The sequence below is a fragment of the Fusarium sambucinum genome, chromosome I (assembly GCF_050947815.1).
Source record: "Fusarium sambucinum isolate potato_lamoka chromosome I, whole genome shotgun sequence".
In the NCBI taxonomy this organism is placed as follows: Eukaryota; Fungi; Ascomycota; class Sordariomycetes; order Hypocreales; family Nectriaceae; genus Fusarium; species Fusarium sambucinum.
In genome coordinates, this window is record NC_139294.1 from 11,557,427 (window position 1) to 11,573,525 (window position 16,099).

The window sequence follows — 16,099 nt, forward strand, 5'->3', positions numbered from 1 at the left end:
AATGCCGTCATTACCATTGTCGCTTCAGATGGCGATTCCTTGTCTAGAATGCTTGGCTTGAGGGATTTCTCTCAGTCACGAGAACTTTTGCAAGTTGATGTGGTCGCTATATGCAAATTGAAAAATACGTCAGGAAGGAATTGGATCTATCGCAAATTACAAAATGGTTGTATCTCGTACTTTGGATTGAGTGGAAAGAAGGTACTGCATATCGATTTTCGAGCGGAGAAGTTCTAGCAGAAGAATGGGAAAAGTTAAATTTGAAGGAGATTTCGCTCATCCTTGGGTAAATAGTCTATCAAGCATCAGCAGCACCGAGTTTTACGGAAGCTATTGGGGTTTTAAGTCTTTATTGCTTCTATCACGCTGTGACTGCACATGCTCAACATAATGACGCCAAACTTTTACTAAATATGGGCTGTTTAGGTTCTATAATTAATTTGTTAGCCGGGAATAGATATGAAAGAAGGATGAGATTGAAAAATCGGCGATTCCGTAGGCACAAGAATCGCAGAGCTTACAGACCAGGTAATGACATCAATTTTATCTACATTCTAATAGGCAGTCACAACAATCGCAAGGATGAAACGAAGTTGTGGAGATAAACGAAAAATAAATTCAATGGCACGCAGGTGTGATAAACTAATATCATTGTGAGTGGCCTCTGAGTAGGGATGTGGTTTATTTACTGCCACATTCGTCATATCCAGGCTAGTGGGTAACGGAAAAAATAGCCTTCCAAGTCTTGGGGTATAAAAATAAGTAGTCTAAGAGTCATAGTCTATGGGACACAAAGTGACCTGATAATTTCGTCTTTAGGCTTCCAGCGGTTAATTTTTCCAATACCCTGAGGCTAGGATATGCGCGCTTCATGGCCCATGCCAATTGGTAGCCTTATTTATCATGTCACACTCCGGTAGTGCGGGGCTTACCTTTCAAATTCTAGTTTCCCTACATTTTTATTTACTTCATTTGGCATCAAGCACGCTTACAACAGACTCGATCTCATATTTGCATGTGGTGAATCTTACCAGTCCGAGATTCAGTAACGGAACCCGACTACTACTAACATTGGTATATACTCTAAGACTACTATTTAATAGCTCAAATTCCTCAGAAACGTATATTATCAAGTAGTATTCGCTTCCTCACATCCTACTAATTATCGGCACTGGAATACCGCAAAACCAGTATCATCTTGCAAAGGAAATGGAAAACAACGAAGCAATCAGAAGTGTGGGCGAGGCCAATCATCCCTTCAATCCGTCAAATCTCTGGGCCAAAGCTTATTACAACATCCACGAGAACAAAGAATACTCTGTATTTCTCGATGAATTCGAAACGCATTTACAGCAAGAAAATGACAGTATGTGTGTCCAAGACGTTGTCAAATGTCGGCAGCTTGAGTGCTTAGTGAAGTCTGACGATTGACAGACCAAATTGAACCGGGTTCAGTAACGACTAGCGCTCTTCCTGGAGGTCTCGCAAGACTCGAGGACATCCAAAGATTGGCTAAGAAACAAATCGAAGTGGTTGAAGAGGCTCGCACGTCCTTTTCGGTACGGGGAAAGAGAATTGTTGTCAGAGAAGTTGTCCAAAAAGCCATCCAGCATGTTGCGAAGTTCAAGCCTATCATCAGTGGAGCAGTTTCAACTGAGCCTCATGCTGCTCTAGCATGGGCCTGTGTGCTGGGCGTTCTACCCGTAGGTCCAAAAGTTCATCTACTGTTCGAGTTCCAGCTCTTTAGTACTAAATCATTACTCCCAGATTCTAGAAAGCGTGTTCCAGCAAGACGAAGATGCGGCAGATGGTTTTAACAATATTGTATTCATCATGGTCCGGTACCAACATCTTCTCCAAACAGTTGTGTTACGTGACTTCACCAATTCCAGGTAGGTTTTGCATCTAGTTCAAGGAGAGTGTGTAAACCGAAACAGAGTTTTGACTTTCTCAGCCAAGATGAAAACGTTGGCCAACTCTTCTCGAATATGGAAACACAACTCGTCTCTTTCTACGAACAAATCTACTTGTACCAGATTCAGTTTGTTCGGCAGTATCAGAAGAGCAAATGGCGCCGCAATATGGGCAACATGTTCAATCCCAAGGAGTGGAAGGAGAAGTGGAACACTATTAACTCTACTCGAGAACTAATTGATGAAAGTATCCGGGATCGAGTCAGCGCGAGAATACTGGATTCATGGGAAACAATGAGCTCGATTGAGAAGGGAACCGAGAGCGTCCTGAAAACAGTTGAGGATATTCAAGACGGGCAGAAGGCCGCTCGTGAGGTAAGCAATACTCATATTTTTACAAGAATTATTGATTTTATTGACACATTTTACCATAAAGTGGGAGCTCCTGCAATCTCTCCAAACGGCTTCCAATGCCACGTTCGACTCGAGCGATGTCCAGGGTGCTCAAAACAGCTGCCTCGAGGGCACACAGCATAGTATACTCGACGCGATCGGAGACTGGGTCGACAGCCATACGGGTGAATTAATATTCTGGCTACACGGAATGGCAGGAACTGGTAAGTCAAGTATTGCCTTGACTGTGTCAAGTGCTTTGAAAGATGGAAAGTCAATCACCGCAGACAATCTATCACCTAAGAACGCGACTCTCGGTGCTAGTTTCTTTTTCAAGCAAGGCGATGCAACCAGAAATAGCATTCGAAGCTTTTTTCCAACATTGGCCAAAGACCTAGCAGATGTTTCGCCAAACTTGAAAACACTCATAACCACGGCTATCGAAAACAATCCATCCATTACAGCGAAGGCTCCGCTGCAACAACTCCAGCATCTTATCGTCAGCCCTCTCTCTATCCTTGACGAAAAAAGCTTTCTCCCCATACATTTGATCGTGGTGGTAGATGCTCTTGACGAGTGCATCAACAGACGTGAAGCAGAAGACTTGATTCGTATGTTATCTGAACAATTAAAAAGCCTTCGCCGCGTGCAACTGCGTCTCTTGGTCACTAGCAGAAGCGAGAGGCACCTCTTCAGGGCTTTCAAAGAGCTACCGCAAGACTTGTTTCGCTCAGTGGTTCTCGATAAGATCAAGCCGTGTGTGGCACTAGATGGTAGACGAGACGATATCACATTCTACTTCGAAAAGACACTGGCCGCTATCGCTAACAGACATGGAGTCGATCCTAGTGTTATCACTGAAGCTACTATCAACCACCTAAGCCAGAAGTCGGACGGTCTCTTTATCTATGCAGCTACTACCTGTCGTTTCTTAGATACCGAAGATTTTGATGACGACGAGGCCAGGCAAGAACGGCTAGAGCTGGTTCTAGAAAATGGTGCGGACAATGACGATACAACCACCGACGATTCAGAACTCGACGAATGGGAAGCGAATTCTCCCCAAAATCATGTCGATGATATTTACTGCAAGGTCTTGTCTTTCCCAGATCGCGAACAGATGTCTTCAGCCATGAAGAAGAAGACATACAAAGAGATGGGAACGGTCTTTGGCTTTCTTGTAATTTTCTCTGAACCTGTCTCTATATCTTCACTCAAGGTTTTTCTCCCACGGTCATCAAAGAACCTTGATAAGCTCTTAAACAAGGTTCGCGCTATAGTAGCTGTTCCGCTTGATGAGGAGTTGCCTCTTAAAGTGATCCACTTATCATTTCGCGACTTCATCTTGAGCAAGAAGCGATCAAAGAGACTCAAGTTTCACGTTGAAGAGAACGAAATGCATGAGCGTGTTCTTGAACGCTGCCTTGACATTATGTCATCTCAGCTTCGCCAAGACATTTGCAACCTGGTTTCATCAGGGACACTTGATTCAGAGATACCACACAATAGGTTGGAAGCGAACATTCCACGATATCTACGCTATGCATGCAAGTACTGGGTAGATCATCTGTCCAGTATAGGAAAGACACTTCAAGAAGATGTTTGGTTGTCAGAGAGTGGAAGAATCTATGTCTTTCTCCAGGGCCACTTCTTGCACTGGCTCGAGGTAATGAGTATCATGAATGAGGGGCCAGCAGCCGTTCTCATCATCAATAAGCTGGTGACCTTGACTGAGGTAAGTAATCCTTTGGGACCTTTGTATTCAGTGCCTCATACTCTCTAGGATTCAAGAAGCCCAGAGCTTTCTTCATTGGCCTACGATATGAAGCGCTTCATCCTAATCAATAGATGGATTATTGATTACGCGCCGCTACAGATCTATGTCTCTGCTGTGATTTTCAGCCCCGTTAACAGCACGATACGGCCTTTGCTTGATCCTTATATGCCGTCTTGGATAGAACGATGTCCGGATGTTGGCAGCCACTGGAGTAACGAACTTTGTGCTCTAGAGGGACACACAGACTTGGTAATGGTTCTTTCATTCTCTCCGACTGGTGATCTATTACTTTCATCGTCTTTAGATGGGACAACGAGGCTGTGGGATTGCGTGACAGGCACTGAACGTTTCCAATTTGAAGACCGTCTGATGGTTGATAGCGCTAGTTTCTCCTCAGATGGGAAGTTCATTGCGCTAGGCACTTCTCAAGGGCCTATCGCTGTGAGAGAAGTCTCAAGTGGGTGTACAGTTCAACTACAAAGTCACGAGAGCTCGGTGGTACTTGCGATCTTCTCGCCCCAGGACAATAATATCCTGGTGTCAAACTCGAATGATAAGACCGTTAAAATATGGGAAATTAACGGCAATTACGTCAAGTATACGATGAGTACTCCAGACCGCCTCGTGGCCAGTATTCAATTTACAGAAAACGGAGATTTTCTCATACTACCACAATCCGACGGTATAACCATATGGAACGTCAATACAGGTCAATGCACTCAGAGACTCAATGAGACTTTCACAACTGTATTCGACGAGATCGCAATTCCTATGGATATTCACAGGATCCTGACTGTCGGTCACGTTTCCGACAAGCTTGGCAGCCTGAAGGGCAGTGGCAGCGATGATCAGTGGGAGGTTAAGGTCGTAGCCCGCTCAACAGGAGCTACGACTTTACGATATCTCTACAACGAAGATCTCAATCTGGTTTCAGCTACACCACTAGACAGGGATTCCATACTCATCAGCACTAGTAGCGGCAGCATCGAGCGACTTGGGATGGAGTCTTGGTCACAAGACAGACAATTTTATACAACTCTTGACGACTTTGGATGTACCCTTTCATGCGATGGCAGTTTAATGGCTTCGGCTTCCTTAAACTATAGCGTCAAGCTCTGGGACACGCGCTTGAATGCGGTCAGAAGTGAATATTCCAATACATTCACTTCTCGGATCGAAAGAATATACATTTCTCCAGACCTCAGCTTCGTCGTTGTCCCTCACAATCAGGGTCTTATACAGGTATATGATTCGACTGGAAGTCGTTTTTCTCTACCTGTAGATAATGTGCGGCAGATCGACTTTCTACCAGATGGGGGATATGTTTTGCTAGAAACCAAATCGAGCTTCCAACTCTGGGACTACAGCATGACTAAACTGTTGTTGACCTCCAAGGACATCAAGATTTCTTCGAGTGGTACGTTCATGGCTACGACTGATACCATTGGTGGAATCAAAATATTTAACACCTCGTCCTTGTATGAGATAATGATGGGGCATAACATTGAACAATTTGCCTTTTCCTCCCACGACGATATGGCTCATATTAGATACATGGACCAAGAATCCGGAATCTATTTTTTTGAGCTGTGGGACCTCCCTTCTGAGCAAAGGCTTTGGTGTAAACCGTCAAAGGATCGCGCAATTCTAAGGTATCACAAGTTCTCTCCAGACAAAAACGTGTTCGCATACATATCGAAGTCCTGGAGCACGGATCGGGCTTTATCATACAACATGCTTTACTTGAAGACAGGGAAGGAAGAGTCTATAGGTGAATGGGATGAGCTGGTTTTCCATCCGAATAGTCATGTGTTTGCTATGATGTCAGGTCAGCCTCGCCACATCGAGATCAGGGATACAAATTCCTTGAAACTGATTCACAAATTCGCATTTCCTTGCATTTGGAACCAGGGGTATGATATCGTATATATGGCATTCTCACCCGGCGGAAGGTTTGCAGCTTCGTCCCAAGCAGATTCGGAGTGCACTGTCCGATTTTGGGACATCGGGTCAGGATCTCAGATTGGAAAGTATACTGTGGCAGGCACGATCAGCGATTTGTCTATGCCCGACGATAGATACTTTGTGTGTAGACAAGGCCGGCTGCCTGTCCCATCATCTGTCCCAAAGGACGAAGGAGAGGAGGCAAAGGAAGACATGAAAGACCTGCTATACGTAGGATCGCAATGGATATCCGTGGATTAGAGAGGATTCTGTGGCTCCCTCCTTCATGGAGATCCGATACCTCAATCCTGAGTGGCAACATGCTAGCTATTCCTTCCGAGGATGGGAGCCTAAAGATTATCAAGTTCAACCTCGCTAAGCTATCAGCAAAATAAGGTGCACTTTAGGGATTTAGGTTGCCATAAGGACAATGTAATATTTACCAAGGTTTCGACTAGAGGACACTCAGATGGTGACAACAATCTAAATTAACTTCTGTGTATATAATGTAATCTACCATTTCTAACATACCTCGGTAACTACCTATACTTTCCCTTCGCGTCTGTGTGAAGCTCACATTGTTCACGACATAGGGTCATTTCCTAAGACATCAATTGGTACAGATGGGAGGCTTCAAATAGTACGCCTGAGTATCACCCTTGTCTTCGTCAATTTGAGAGATGCAGGTTTTAGTTATATAGCATCACCAGTTCCTCAACCACCAGCACCCAATGCCGTCTATATTGAATTGATTTTGGCCTAATTACCAAGGCTGATTGAAATAAGCCGCCGCTAATGCAGCCTTACTTAATATCTCAAACCTTGTTTTAATTTTTCCGGTTGTTAATAGAGCTACAGGACTCAACCAATGACTGAATCTGAGCATCTTGACTCATCTCGATCTATGCCTCTTTAGTACCTTGGCGTACGCCAATCTCTGGTAACAGCCAAGACACTCGGCAGCACGGCAATAACGTCGTAGGCCAAGGTGAGTTAATGTGGGCCAAGGTGAGCCAAGCATGGTAGCAGTGTGTGGCAAGGGAGCAGAGGGAGCATTTGTTCCGCTCAACGCGTCAGTACTTAATGAATTGGATAACCATAAACAGGGTAATTCTCCAAGTCGCGTGGCAGAAGAAAGTTCCGACCTGCCGTCATCCGGCATTGTAGTGTCGTGCAACGTGAATGAGTGGTTGTGGGCGCGTCGATCTCTGTAATGACTCGGATGACGATTGATGCGTGTCATGAGCGTGTACTGCCGTCATGACGTCTTATGCTACTTGTAACAATTAACATCGTCATTGGTGAATTAATCAGGTATTAGGAAATCTGCTCCAGAACTAATATCTTATGACTTGTATATATGTCGCTTCAAAGACAACTGTTTTTGAAAACTCAAGCCATTCATCTCATCCCATCAATTCATTCAAGATGGCATACCACGACAACACCACTGCACGCAACGACTATGGCACGAATTATCAGCATGAACGCGAAACCGGTCTTTTGACTCGCTGGGTTCCAGAGAAGCTCAAACACTCTGGTCTCTACCGTTGGTTCCTCCGCTTGACTCACATTGTACAATTCCTCTCCTCTGTCATTTCCCTCGGACTCTTCTCCGCTCGTCTCCGCAAAGTCTACAATATCGTCAACGTTATCAAGACTCGACGAGGTGTCAGTTCTGCCTTTGGCGCTGTCGAGGGCATCCTCGCTGCCGCTGTATTGTACACTCTTATTGGCATGATTTTGTCTTTGCTTCTCAAGGGTGGTGGTCCTAGATGGCTTCGATGGCTTTGGGTTCTTCTCGACATTGCCTTTGTTGGCGCTTTCATTGCTGTCTCTGTTCTCACTCGTCCCGATGGTGGCCCCGCTGGTCCAAGACGCTGTTACGACACCCGCGGTCTTCAGGGCGTTTTTGGGAACAACACAGACACGACAGATGACAGCTGCAACTTGCCCTGGGGTACATTCATCTTGGCCATTCTTAGCACGTAAGTAACTAATCCCTCTTGGGTTGGCGATAAATATACTAACTTGCCGGCAGTCTCTTCCATGCCATCACAGCAGCCTTCCACGAAGTGCGGGAACGTCGCAAGGAGCATCATGTTGAGAAATACCCTGCTCAAGACCCCTACGACCAGCCAAGCCACGTTGGCCAGACCCATGTTCCTCAGACCCATGCTCAGCCAGGTTACGCCCCACAGGGACATGTCCAGGAAGGTCATGTCAACAACAATAGAGCAGCCGCCTACTAAGCGGGTCACGTACCCTATACCAAAAGCTTAACTTCTGTATATTTACATCATAATAATAAATAATTTATGCGAGCATGTTATTGAAATGTGTTGCTCTTAACCATGATCGTGATTCTGCATGTAGTAAAATTGCAAATGTTGATATTGTCAATAGAGAATTGAAACCAAGAGATAAATCAGGTAGTGCATGTCAACAATACCGAACAAAATGTAATTCATATTAATTTCCGGAATTTAATAGCTTGATTGATATAAAATCAGCTCGACCACTAGACGTATGGGATGATGATAGATCTACAGTGTCTCGGAGAAACCAGCCAGCTTGAAACTGTTGAGCTGCCGAATTTCACACTGATGGTAGTGACGAGATCAAGACATAGGAGGAACTTGGCTTTGGCAACTTGTTACTATCTATAGCACTGATCGCTTAGACAATACCCACTTAGATCTATCAACCAATAACAACTGTGACTAGCGAATCGAGATCCCTGCCATGCTGAGTCAGAATTCGAAAAAAAAAAGATCACATGCAAAGTTCCATCCCTTTAAATATCGCATTCATACGTCTGAAACGAGTTTCAGGGGCCATCAGCCGCGTCTGTCATATTATCGATATCCTCAAAAGCATCCCTGTACTCTATATCCTTGGCCATTTTACCACTTGAACTAGCCGCGGTCTATACTATTGTACATAGAGCATCGGCGATAATGAGGCTTTTCAGATTGAGCGACGGGGTCATTGAAATGCCCGAAAAAGATAGTGCAACGCGTATTGTCAGATCTACAGATGCGAAAATGGCCACGACTGCTATCCTTCATCTTGCTCCCAACCCAGAGAACGAGGCGATGCGCTTCTATTCTCATAAGAACGCCTATGCTGCTTTCGTAGTCTGGACTGGATGTTTCCTGTTCTTCAACGGTGACAAAACGGAACAATTACGTCGTGGGGACTTTATCTTCATACCACCAGTAAGGATGCTTTACTTGCATGCCCGAGACTGGAATGTTAATCGATCCACTAGGGAACAGTCTATGGCTATCAATCATTAGTTCCCGAATCAGAATTGCTGGTTGTCACAACCCTGCAAGATCCAACCACCCTTCTGGAATCGATAGACAAGGATCAAGATGCATTATCACAACGCTCAACGGAGGTTGAGATACCTGATCCCAAAGACATCGATATTGTCGATGGCTATCGTCCTTTCGATCCAATGAAGCCTATCGACCAGGACGCTTCCCTGTCAACATTTCTTCGCCCCTATTCACTAAATCCTTTCACATGTCCACGCTGGATATTCGGCGGAGCAGTAACACGACCATTTGTGAGGCAAGATCAGTGCGAGGGCAAATTCTCCATCTCAGTCATGGAGTCTTCTCAGGTCCACAAAGTCAGACCGTTTCTTAATCGGTGGCTAAGCTTCACAAGTGTTGATCATTGCTTTTGCGTCATTGAAGGAACATTCTTGCTCAAATTAAAAGATGAGACCGAGTTTACAGAACTCGGAGAAGGTCAAGCCATTCAAATTTCGGCCAGGCAAGCTTTCACCGGTGATGTAGGGAGTGAGTTTCTTAGAGTGCTTGTTATTACGAATGGCATCGGCATTGATGAGATGATCCGCAGGGCTGGACGTGAATATGAGTCTACAGCACTACCGGAAACGGTTGATAGATGGGATGCTTGGGATGAGATTCGTTTTAGATCTGCGTGCTCTGAAGTTGGCGCTCTCCTTGACTACTAATCTAATACCCACTGTAATATAGAGGTGAATCTAATTTGAATATTTGCTGAACATGAAGAACGTCGTCTTGGTAAAAATGTAAGAACTGTGACTAGTTGCTGTTAAAACCGCCTTTATATATATATTTACATTCGCGTCCTAAAATTTGAGTATGTCGATGTAATGGTGTTGACTTCTTCGTAAGCCAGTGCGCCAAATGGCCAGTCTTAGCTCTTCTAAGTGTTAGAGGGCTAAGTTCTAAAGATCCCCTATAACCTATAGGGGTCAGAGGTCTCAGAGGGCAATATCCTTACAGTCGACTGATGGGTCATGGCTTTTAGCTAGAGATCCCTAGGATTATAAATAGATATAAGTTTAATGCCTAGGTAGACACTAGGGCTAGTAAAAGGATTGAGTAATATTTTTTAAAAAGTAATTTTAAAACACTCTATATATTTAGCTATAGTATATATAACTAACTACTTAACCTTATAGGTATAAGTATTCTATAGGTAAACTATATATAGTGTAGGTACTATTAAACCGTTATATAGAAAATTAATATATATATTAACTATATTCTATTTAAATTAATATATAGCTATATAATTTCCCCTTTTTTTAAGTAAGTAAAATATATTAACCTTAATTAAGTCTATTTAATCTTATATAACTCTATTATTAATAAAAGGCTATTCCTTTTATTAAAATTAGGCTTATATTTACTTATTATAAGGTAGCTATATTTTAATATATTCCCCTAGATTAATTTAACTATTAAAATTAATTTATAAATAGCCTTAATTTTTATATATTTTAAAGTCTTTTAATTTTTTCTTTTTAAAGTAAATTAGCTATTAATATATTTTAAGAATATATCTATTTAGCAATTTTAATTATAAATTATAGTTATTATAAAGTATACCTTTTTTATATTTTAATAGGTATAAAAAGCCTTTTAATTTATACTTTTATTTCTTTTTCTTTTTTCCTTTATTATTATTCTTATAGTTAATATATAATTTTTATTTACTTTAGAGGTTAATTTTAATTATTTTAGCTTCTTTTAGCTATATTATTACTTTATTTATTAATTAGTTTTCTTTAATATAATATATTTTTCTAGCTTTATTTTATTTTTTAAGTTTTATAATATTATAAATTAAATTAAGCTTAAAAATTATATTTTAAAGCTTATTTATTAATATTAAATAGCCTTTATTATAATACTAATATTAATTAAATTTCTCTAGATTATAAGTTAAATATATTATTAACTTTACTTACTTCCTTTAAGTATAAGCTTTAAGATTATATTTTATATTACAAATTCTAATTTAGAGATAAAAAAGAGACTATTAAATAGCCTTTTCCTTATTTTAATAGTAAAAAGTAAAAAGCCTTATAAGAAAGTAAGGCTAGAAAGTTAAAGAAGATTTATAAAGATTATATAAAAAAGATATTTAAGATTAAAGAGAAGTAAAATAAGTTATAAGTTTAATCTTTATTTTACTATTTTAAAGCTTATTTTTAACTTTTAACTTTTAAAGAAGCTAAATACTAAATAATATCCTACTTATATTATTTATATTATATAATATTCTATATTAATAATAAAGTTTATTAAAAGTAATTTAATAAAGGTTATTATAAGAAATATAAAATTAAAGGATTTTACTAGTTAATATAAAAGCTTATTAATTTAATTTTATACTTTTTTTTATTAATTTTAAGCTTATTAGCCTTATTTTAGCTTATTCTATAGCATTTTTCTTTTTTAACTATTATATAGCCTATTTTAAAGATTATTCTATAAAGGTAAAGTTAATAAGTTATTTTTCAGCTTTATTTTATACTTTTAGACTATATTAATTAATTTAGGATTTTATAAGAGTTAACTAAGTATTATATTACTATAAAGGTTATCCTTAAGGGTATTATAAATAAGGAATTTCCTTTAGCCTTTTCTAATAGTTATATAGCTTAATTAAGCTTAGTTTTTAAGTTTTATAGTATAAAAATAGATTTTTAGCTAATAATAATAGATTTTAGCTTTAAATAATCTATTTTTACCTTTTAAGTAATTTAATAAAAAAATAAAAAAAATATTATAAACTTATATATATTTTAATATTAATTCTATAATTTTAAGCTTATAAATATATAAATAAAGCTTATTTTATTAAATCTAGAGTTCTTTAAGGATTTCTAATAATAATCTTTCTTTTAAATTCTCTTTTTATCTTTTTAAAATATATTATTTAATATTTATTAGGCTAAATTACTTATAACTTTCTTTTAAATTATAATCTTATAGAGCTGTTATTAAACTATTAATAATTAGCTTTATACTTTCCCTATAGCTTATAGAGATTTTATTATATTAAATTCTTTCTTTAAGCTAGTAATTATTAATAGCTTTACCTTAGTTATTAATATTATTACTATATTTTATTTATTTATTTACTATTTAATTAAGCTTTTAAATAGCTTTATTATAAATCCTTATAAGCTTTTATAATTAATTAAGTTATTTATAAATAAGGTATTACTATAAGTTAGAAAGTTATTTTTATTTTTAAAGTATAGTTTATAGTAATAGGTTATATATAGGTAATTAAGGACTTAATTTATTACTTTAATATATATTTCGCTAGGGTTATTTATAAACCTTATTAATCTTAATATTATAAAGAAGATATTTAATTAGCTAATTATATTTATATATAATATTAAGCTAATTACTTTTTTATATTAATTTATATTTTATTATATTATAATTACCTTATTTAAGAAAAGCTTATCTTTAATTATTAAAGAGGTATTTAATATTTTTATAATATAAAGTTTATATATCTTCTCTAGATATATTACTTATATAACCTAGATACTTTTTAAGCTTTAATCTTAAATAATCTCTATTCCTAGGAACTATTATAGCTTATTTCCCTTAATTAACTTATATTTTTATTTAAATAATTAAATAATCTATATTATAGCTTTTTTATCTTTTCTATTAAATATAATAATAATATTATTAATATAGAATAAAATAAAAATATTATCCTTTTAATAATAATATAGTTCTATAGAAAGAGATTTATATTCTAAGGTTTTAAATATCTTTTTAAGCTCTATTTACTATAAAAGAGATATAACTCTAAGTCTATATAATACTTTATATAAAAGTAAGATTTAATTATCTTATTTATTACTTTTAAAGCTAAAAGAAAGCCTTATAAAGATATTATTTAATAATTATATATTAATAAATATATTAACTATATTATATTATAGTAATTTAAGGTTATATTTAGCAGTAATTATAAGAAGTATTTTAAATAATTTCCTTATAAGTATTATAGTATAAGTTTCTTTAGTTAATAACTTTTATTATTAATTTCCTTATATAATAAGTCTTACTTTATATTTTTAAAGGTATTTATATTTATTAAATTTATAGGTAAATACCTATATATAGTCTAGGATTTATAAATTACTTATATATAAATTATACCTTAATATTTCTAATTAAAAGCCTATTTATTTATAATTCTTTAAGTAATATTTGTATACTTTTTTAAACTTTTCTTTAAATTTATATCCCTTTAAATTACTATAAAAGCTTAATACCTTTAATAGGTTTTTTTTATAATACTTCTATCTATTAGGATTAAGATTTAAATTACTTATTTATAGATCTTTTTTAGGCTTTAGTTTTCTATAAATAGCTTTTCTCCTTATTATTTTTATTAAAAGTGCCTTATCTTTCTTTATAATTAATACTATTTATATACTTATAAAAAAGGCTTAATTAAGTATTATTAAGTTATTTCTTAATACCTTTCTTTTATCTTTATTATAGATCTATATTTTAATATATATAAGGAAGCTTAATAGTAAGCTATTTAATAGTAATAAGAAAAGCTTAAATTTAGCTTAAGTATATTTTCCTATAGATTAATCTTTTTCTTAAGTATTTTTTATTATAAGGAGATCTTTAATTTATTTATTAAGATTTAAATTATATATTTTAAGCTTATTTAAGCCTTAAATTAAGTCTATAACTTAATTAAGCTATTTAATACCTAAAAGTAATTTTATTTTTTATTAAATTTCTTTAAGGGTTTATTTAGCTATTAATTCTTTTATTTATTTCTTATTAATATTAAATAGCTTTTCTTTATTAAAAATAATATCTCTAGTAATATATATCTTATTTATAATTAGATTTTAAATTTAAAAAATATTTTAAGAGTTATATTTAACTAGGTAGCCTATTTATACTTTTAGGCTTATTTTTAAAAGGAGGTATTTTTTTTTTATTATACTAAATCTATTATAATAAATATTTTATATCTAATAACCTTTATATAGCTAATTTAAGGCTAATGTTTTATTTATAAGGTTTATATACTTAAATAGAAATATTTATATAGTATTTTCTAATTAAGACTTTACTTAAGTATTTAATTAAGTAAATAAACTACTATTTTTATAATGTTAAGCTATAATTCTATTAAGAGGTTATTATTTATCTTTAAAAGCTTTATGTTTTCTTTTATTACCTCCTTAAAATATTTATTAAAGCTATTTTATTATTAAGTATATAGTATATTCTTATTAACTTATATCCCCTTTTATATAAGCTAGCTTTTACTTAAATTACCCTTTTAAAGCTTATTATTTATTTTAATAACTTAAATTATTAGATTATATATTATTTAAAGTATTTATATAAAGTTCTTAAATATTAATAATAAGTTTTTATTATATTAGTTCTAATAATAACCTATCTCTCTATAGGTTTAAATACCTAGGGATATATAACTATTTAATTTAGTTAAAAAGTTATAAAAGTTAAAGGAAAATCTCTCTTTAAGTTTTAAGTTATATTTATATAGTTTATAATACTCTTAGTATTTTATTTTTATCTTTTTATATATATTATATTTAATAATTACTAGTCTTTTTATCCTTATTTTAAAGGTATAATTAATAAGGCATTTAAGGCTTTATAGCTTTAAATAACCTAGTTTATAATACTAAGTAAATATAAGAGTATAATTTAGCTTTCTTATAGTTTATAAGTTATATTAATAGTACTTTATATAAAAGGCAGCTTAATATATATTTTTAAAATTATATTTAATAATATATTAATTAAATTTCTAGCTTAGCTTATATAAAGCTTAGCTATTTATATATTAAATTATATCTTAATTATTTTATTAATTTTATTAATAATTAATTTACTTTAGCTTATAAAAAAATACCAAGTTAATACTTATCTTTAGGCAATAAAAAATACCTTTTAAAGTAATAATTTAAGGCTTTCTTTATATATTTTAAACTTTAATAATTATTATTTTAATGCCTTTAATTAATAGCTACTTTAATCCTATAAAGACTTCTTTTCCCTATATTATATTCTTTAACTTAGTAAATTAGTTAACTATATTAAAGATATAAATAGTAATACTAGAGTCTAAGATTATTAAATTCCTTAAAGGTTATTTACTATTTATTATAAAAAAAGTAATTACCTCTTTAGAAATTATAATTAGTTTTATTAATAATTATTTTAACTTTTTTATTTTTTTAATAGCTTTTTATTATAGCCTTTTAAAGAGATTTTATATTTTTTTTTTACTTTTAAGTCTTTTATTAAATAAATCCTATTATCTTTTTAATACTTAAATTCTTTTTAATATATTTCTAGGGAAAGCTACCTAATAGGATTATATACTAGAGTTTAAGTAATTCCTTTTATATAGAATATATTTATTTTATAATTTAATAGACTATTAAGGCTTTTTTATAAAACCTTTTTATAATTCTATTATAATTAACTTATTTTATTTTCTTTTTTATAAAAGTAAAGCTTAAAAAGTAAATTTAAAGCTCCTTTTTACTATATACTTTATAATTAGCTTTTTAACTTTTTTCTTATTATCTTAAATCTCTTATTTAAATAAAGCTAAGAATATAAGAGATATATAGGTTTTTATTTTAATTTTATCCTTATTTTAGCTTTATTTTACTTATAGGAAAAGCTTAAAGTAAAGGTCTAATATATATTAAAGGTCTTTAAACTAT

At 34.3% G+C, this 16,099-nt stretch overlaps 3 protein-coding genes across 3 annotated transcripts; all 3 read left to right on the top strand.

Moving 5' to 3' along the window:
• Positions 1-1,209: 1,209 nt before the first annotated feature.
• On the top strand, positions 1,210-6,288 carry FSST1_006467 (uncharacterized protein; the record flags this gene model as incomplete). Its single annotated transcript, XM_083232838.1, has 6 exons — positions 1,210-1,366; positions 1,435-1,703; positions 1,768-1,892; positions 1,955-2,288; positions 2,350-4,041; positions 4,090-6,288. 6 exons carry the CDS (start codon positions 1,210-1,212, stop codon positions 6,286-6,288), a joined length of 4,776 nt encoding a protein of 1,591 aa, XP_083089897.1.
• Positions 6,289-7,455: 1,167 nt separating this feature from the next.
• Positions 7,456-8,279, top strand: FSST1_006468 (uncharacterized protein; the record flags this gene model as incomplete). Its single annotated transcript, XM_083232839.1, has 2 exons — positions 7,456-8,015; positions 8,069-8,279. The coding sequence occupies 2 exons, from the start codon at positions 7,456-7,458 to the stop codon at positions 8,277-8,279; spliced, it is 771 nt and encodes a 256-aa protein (XP_083089898.1).
• Positions 8,280-8,987: 708 nt separating this feature from the next.
• Positions 8,988-10,021, top strand: FSST1_006469 (uncharacterized protein; the record flags this gene model as incomplete). The annotated part of the gene is made up of 2 exons (XM_083232840.1): positions 8,988-9,248; positions 9,302-10,021. The coding sequence occupies 2 exons, from the start codon at positions 8,988-8,990 to the stop codon at positions 10,019-10,021; spliced, it is 981 nt and encodes a 326-aa protein (XP_083089899.1).
• Between the last annotated feature and the right edge of the window lie 6,078 nt (positions 10,022-16,099).